General features: G+C 41.4%; 1 protein-coding gene across 1 annotated transcript; it reads right to left on the reverse strand.

Moving 5' to 3' along the window:
* Positions 1-1147: 1147 nt before the first annotated feature.
* On the reverse strand, positions 1148-5679 carry LOC125507041 (cysteine-rich receptor-like protein kinase 25). The gene is made up of 10 exons (XM_087526147.1): positions 5473-5679; positions 4883-5355; positions 4718-4770; positions 4484-4575; positions 3872-3985; positions 3609-3706; positions 2440-2650; positions 2111-2342; positions 1885-2017; positions 1148-1737 (listed from the first exon to the last, which is right to left on the reverse strand). Exons 2-10 carry the CDS (start codon positions 5330-5332, stop codon positions 1453-1455), a joined length of 1668 nt encoding a protein of 555 aa, XP_087382273.1. The 5' UTR covers positions 5333-5355; positions 5473-5679; the 3' UTR covers positions 1148-1452.
* Positions 5680-6614: the final 935 nt, after the last annotated feature.

Raw genomic sequence — 6614 nt, forward strand, 5'->3', positions numbered from 1 at the left:
GCCGAGATCAATTGGATCTGCCCCTTTGGGTCTTTTTATATTGGTATATAGATGTATGTGCTGAGACATGCTGAGTTGAGATTTTGTTTGTCAGCCTGCATGTGTTTAGACATGCTGAACAATTTCGAATTCTGAATATTTTTTTGAATGATGAACAAAATCGAAAAAATGTCAACACAAATTTAAACATATTTTGAAAATTTAAATAAAATTTGATATTCTAAACTTTTTTGGAAAATTAAAATAAATTTTGAAATTCTTTTTTCTAATTTGAACACATTTGAAATTACGAGTTTTTTGAAAATTTAAACAAAATTGAATATTTGAATATTTTATAAAAAAATTAAAATTCTATTGTTTTTCAAAATTCAAACAAATTTTGATTTCCTTTTGAAATTCCGAACATTTATGAATTTTTTAGAAAAATTGAAATTTCAAATATTTATTGAAAATTTGAATAAATTTTGAAATTATGTTTTTTTAATTCAAATTTTTTTCATTTTTTCTGAAATTCTAAAGTTTTTTGAAAATTTAAACAAAATTTGAAATTCTGATTCTTTTTGAAAAAATAAACATATCTGAACGTGGTCTGATCGATGAGGACGAGTGTCAAGGCCAGCATAGTTGCCTCCATGCACCCTGTCTGGGGTGCATGAGATGAGCATGGCTGAGGGCACTTTTATGCATCAAATGAGTATAGCTCAGGTGAGTTCATACACCCTATCAAACAAGCAAAAGTGGGTCGGATTGGAAACTTTTGCCCTCGTGTACCCTACCAAACATACCCGTAATGACTGAGGCTTGGACTGAAGGAGCGAACTCCAGCGCGCGCTGGCGTGACCCCGCCGCCTCTACTTACTTCTCCACGCACCGCTGTGCCCCTTCCTGGCTTCCACCTATAGTCCTACGCTGCCTTCTCGCCTGGCCGCCTTCAGACTTCTCTCTAAGCATCCACGTAAGCGTTACCGATTTGCTTCGGTACGGCCTTAACGAACAAACGGTCGCCGTCGAATGTCGCCACAAGGGGAGTGAAGGAGGAACGGCCTCCGTAGGACACGTTACATGCCAGTGCCACAAAGCAACGCCGCAAGCGCTATTCGGTCGCAGCGGCAGGGTCATCGTGCAATGGACGGCTTGAGTTTTACACGACGATACGATCAAGATGAAACATGGTGTACATTGCAAGATTCACACATCTACAGTATAACCTTCTCTTCAAAGTCAGAATAAACATCACGATGCACACCTACACTACAGGGTATTGGGTGAGAAACTGAGGAGATTCATGCGATCATAACCAGTGACACGCACGTGCAAAAAGAAATGGTTATGTACGCATATCATCGCTCCATTGATGCGCAAATACTCAACTAAAAAATTTACTACTACTACTTAATATCCTCTGCGCGCCATGTAGAGCCCGATGAAATCTGTGGCCTTGAATCGCACATACTATCTTGGTTCAGTTATCTCTGAATCCGATAGCACCCCTTCACACAGCTCCTGTGTGTCACACTGGCTCTGGAATGGCTCCGGCACACGTAAGGTTGCACTCTCGCAGCTGAGCATCAGAAGAACATCCCACATGCTGGGCCGGTCTCCCGCATTGGGCCTGGAGCACCATAATGCGATCTGAATGCATTTCATTATCTCGGTCATTCTTGATTCACCATGCAATGCTGGATCTATCATGTGGTACATCTCCATTGATTTTGCCATTGTCGGCAATCTGAGAAGCTGCAGCATCATAAATACAAAAGGCAATTCTTCTTATATTACTTGAGTGCCCCTATTTAGTAAAATCCGATATATGAACAAAGAAAATGGGTTGGTACATCCAAGGAATTCTATTTGCAGAGGACATCAGTTAGCACATGTACTTACATCACCTGCATCCTTGAAAAGTGCATCGGGCCTCTTTGCAGTAATTATCTCAAGAAGAGTGATACCAAAGCTATACACGTCACTCTTCACTGAGTAAATACGGTTAATAACATATCCAGGATCCATATAACCCCTAGAACCAAACAAATACAAAAATATATGAAGATGAAGAAAATACATGAGGTGATAGAGCAAAGGCTTTACCGTGAACTTGATAAGTTCATACCTTGTACCAAGTAAACTACGCTTGTGTCTTTCACGCCCATCCGGACTACACACTTTTGCAAAAGCAAAATCAGTAATCTTAGGAGTCATATAAGAATCTAAGAGAATCCTTTGTGGATTTAAATCCCCATGCATAATTTGTATCCCACAGCAATCATGTAGATAGGCCACCCCACGGGCTATCCCTAAAATTATTTTGAAGCGCTCAGACCAGTTGAGCAACACCCTTGTTCCTGTGCCAGTGAGATACTTATCGTCACAATCGTGAGAGAACAAACTAAGTGAAAAAGGTCCACAGTGACCTATAAGAACAACTTAGAAGAGACATACCAGTTACCACGTCAGACAAACACCCATTTGGCAGAGATTCATAGACTAAAAGTGCTTCTCCTCTTTCACTGCAACATCCAATGAGCTTAGCAACGTTTTTGTGTAGAAGCTTTGCATGAAAGCGGACTTCATTTTCAAATGCGAGTGAAGAATGGGAGTTATTTTGATAAAATCTTTTGATCATGACTTCAAGTCCACTGTCCAATCGTCCCTGCAAGCATCAACACTAGGTTTATCTACGACAATTTGTCGGTATGTGATTTAGTACTGCTGCAAAGATTTCCAAAAAAAAGGGAGCATCTAGGTTGGATGTATGCCAGATAACCATTCGATTCTAGACATGTACATTTCGGCTCAATACAGTATTCGATTTTACATCCATGTTATGTAGAAATTCTTTAAGATTGTGCTCCTTTTGCAGATAACAAAACAAAAGGTGACATACATATGTACATATCTTAATCCATGTTAAAACTAATTACAAGTAAGAATTTCTCTGGTAGAAATATGTCTAAATTGGCATGTTAGAACCTTCATCCGGGGAATGGATATCTATCTTTAACAAGCAGCATGCAATCTTTCACCTCTCAAAACTCAATATCAGAGCTATGCTGTTTAGGAAAAATTCAGAAAGAATAAAGTTTAATGTGTCGTATGCAAAGGTAAAGGTGTTGTGGATGCACCTTTTTTTGCATGCCATTATTAGCCAGGGCTGATGAAACTTGATTTACATATGTCAAGACATGTCTTGTCAGATCTTTTATAAACTTGAGGTAGCTAAATCAGAAGCAGGGGGACAGGGAATTTTTAATTAATGAACTGATCACTTCATGATGTTTGAATATATGAAAGTAAAGGAGCAAATGTGTGTTTGCTGATGTAATGCCCAAACAATTTTTTGCACTGGTAATTCGATTATCTTAAAAGGGTAACAGCATCAGTAAAAAAACACTAAAAATACCAGTGAATAAACCAGGGAAGTTTTGTTGTGACGTTCACTGTTGTAAAAATTTAGTTATGATGATTGTGTGTTATGCATTTAAAAGTGCAACAAGATTTGGACCATTAAGAATATACTTGCGAAGAATAATACAAGAAGATAAAAAGGATTTTTTTTCTCCTAGATCCAAAAAGATTTTTTTTTTCAAAAGCACATTCACATTATGTACCTTATACACATCAGCGCATCCACAACTTCTAATTTTGCATCGGAATGCAAAATTATTTGTAGCAGCCAATAATTGGGAGAAATGGAAACCTGAAAACCCTGCAGGGAATGCACCATGAGCTTTGCTTGTTTGTGATGCAGACTGTAGTTTCCTTTCAAAGTTGATGGGTTTTGCCGAATGTTAAAACTAATATGTCTAAATATTCATTTATTGATTCTATTATCTTCAGTATCCATTGATGTTGAGTTGGTTGTAGCTAGTACCTGGTCCGTTGAGTTCATGAATACAAGGAGCTGTTTCTACCATTTTCCAGGGCAAACAGTGACCCCACCGGAACCTCTGCTTCCTGGCAAAAGGTTCAGCAATTTCCTGGTGACCTGAATTAAAACTCAATTAAATATGTTATACACATGACTCATGAGCAATATCAGAAAAAGTAATAGGAATATACTTTCATTAAACCATGTTCAAGAAGAATCATACGGGGCATGAAGTTGTACTTTGGAAAGTTCAGTAAACATTTGGCAAGGTTGAACTTATGAAAGTACATGGCCCCATGGCAAGGAAATCAGCTCCCACTTATGGGTTAAGATCCCATCTCTCGGTTACGTAGTTTATCATTTAAATTAGGAAGAGATATTAACTTGGGACTCGAGTCAATCAGAAGATCCATGATCTATTACTTATATCAGATTGTTAAAGAGCAACCCCTATGAGTAATAAATCCAGCAAGAATTAGAAGAGCAACTCTTCTATCTTGCTTTTGGGGTGATAGCCCTTCCCCTACCTCTCCCTAAAACCTACTAGTACACAATACAATGCAATATATCAAATTCAAGATCCCAACTCCATAAACAGTTAACTGAAAGAATTACTTGTTAGCTGGTGTTCCTCAACTGCAATGGACTCAGCGCTCCTGCATGCCTGCGATCTTTCTAATTCAACAGGCCGTAAACTACATTCAGTCCTGAAAATTCATGGTTAAGAGATAAAAGTAACTATTTTATGTATGTAACAAAATGTTTCAGAAATAATGTTGTGGCCACTTCTTGCAGTAACCAAGCAACAGATTAAGTATCTCTATTTCCTTGTGCTTGCTAACAACTCACCGAGCTTCAGAGTTTGAGTGGCTGGTAGATGATGTCAGCACTCCTCCTTGGTCCTGAAACAACAAAACAAATTTCAAGCATACGTGACTAGTATTACGTGAAGACCCTTGGCTACAATCGAAAAGCCATGATGATGTTTACCAGTGAAGTACAAACTGACTATACCTGAGATGAGCACGTCGACAGCGTGCCATTGCTTATTCTTTCGAGACGACAAGTTATGTCAGCATGGAAGATCATAGGGTAGAAGCGGAGGTGCTTGGCAATCTTCTTCTTCACACGTCGGAACTGGTCAGTGTGTTTCCATCCCATGAATATGCGATATGTGGTGCTGCAGTCCTGGCAGGAGCTGACGAGGCTGTACGCCTCCCGGAGCGTCCCCTCCAGTCCATTGAGTGCGTTTACAATCTCTTCTCGCTGCATCATCTCTGGGTTTTGCAGCATCCGTAGCAGGCCATTTATCAACTGCACATCCTGCACAAGCTCCTGGCAGGTCTCCTTGTTGCGCTGAACTGTCTGTGCTGCCTGTACAATCGTCGAGATGAGCCCCAACGCATCCACTCCCACCAGCTGCGCGATGGTCGCTGCCTGCTCCATGCCGTTCCACTGCGCCATATCTGCACCACCTCTCTCCTTCTCTGAGTGAAAACGGTAGGAAAGGAAACCACTCTATTATGCACGTAAAAACTTTGATCAAAACTGTCGAACTGTTCGAAACACAGTTCAAAGGAAGGGGATAGGAAGTGGGAGCATACCTTGGGATTGAACCAGAGCAGATTGCCAGTCGGCTGTTCAACTGCGAGCAGCACACGACAAACTGTCTGCCTCGATCTTGTCCTGAAGTAGCGGTAGAGGTGGGGAGCGCAGATAGCCACGCAGTACAGCACAGTGTTCTGTGGGACATGGATGGCCATGGTGTTGTCGATTCTGCTTGACCTTTGACTGCAATGAACGCGCGTACTGCTAGACTAGTTGGATGAGAGGGAAAACGCGCAAGCGGCAGAGGTAGTCTCCGTCTCCGCGAAACTTCGTGGAAGGTGAGTGACGACAATGCTTAGACAGAGGCGAGACGACGAGTGCTTGACCTTGACCGACCTTGACGAGACGACGAGTGCTCGCCGTAGTTGCGTGGTGCTTGCACCCTCAGGGGCTCGCCGTCTCAAGGAAATGGAGAGCACGCGGTTGGATAGAGACCAGGGATGTGTAATGTCTGCGCCTGTCGCTCATGGCGCTCCAAGCACAATGGCCGGGTGAGGTGTCAAGCGGCACAGCATTTCCGCGAGCACCTGGAGCGCAGCGGAGGAGCAAGAGAGGGAGGGGCGCGAGCACAACTCGCTCCGCCTCCGCTCCGCGGGAGCTCTGGCTGCCCGGCGCGCGGATCTTCCACCGGGGGCGCACCAGCCGCCTCCCCTCCGGCCTCCACGCATCATTCAGCGCGCGTGATCGGTGGCGCTCAGGGCTCGCCTGCAGTTGTTTCCTTGTGGGCCAGCCCACTAAGCTGCCGTTTCTCATTTTCTCGTTCGATTGTTCTTGGTTCTTTTTGCTGTTCCTATTTACATTTTTTGTTTTCACTTTTTTTTAAAGTTCCCTCACTCCACAAGCTTCTGTAGTTTTTGAAAAATTTCAACGGACATTAAAAATGGCCGTCTAATGTAAAAGATTGTCCGCGTGGTTTTAGCAAAATGTTCATAAAATTCAAAAACTTGTTTGTCAATTTCCACAAAAGGATCACATGTTTAAAACATATATGTCCATGCCATTTAAAAAAATCTTCATGAAAATATAAAAAAATGTTCACATAATTTTTAAACAATATTCTACCATTAAAAACAACTTTTAAAAGCAATTAAAAAATGTTCATAGGTTTAAAAATATGTTCATGACATTTCCAAAAAAA

The sequence above is a fragment of the Triticum urartu genome, chromosome 5A (genome assembly GCF_056163025.1).
Source record: "Triticum urartu cultivar PI428250 chromosome 5A, HENAU_Tu73, whole genome shotgun sequence".
In the NCBI taxonomy this organism is placed as follows: Eukaryota; Viridiplantae; Streptophyta; class Magnoliopsida; order Poales; family Poaceae; genus Triticum; species Triticum urartu.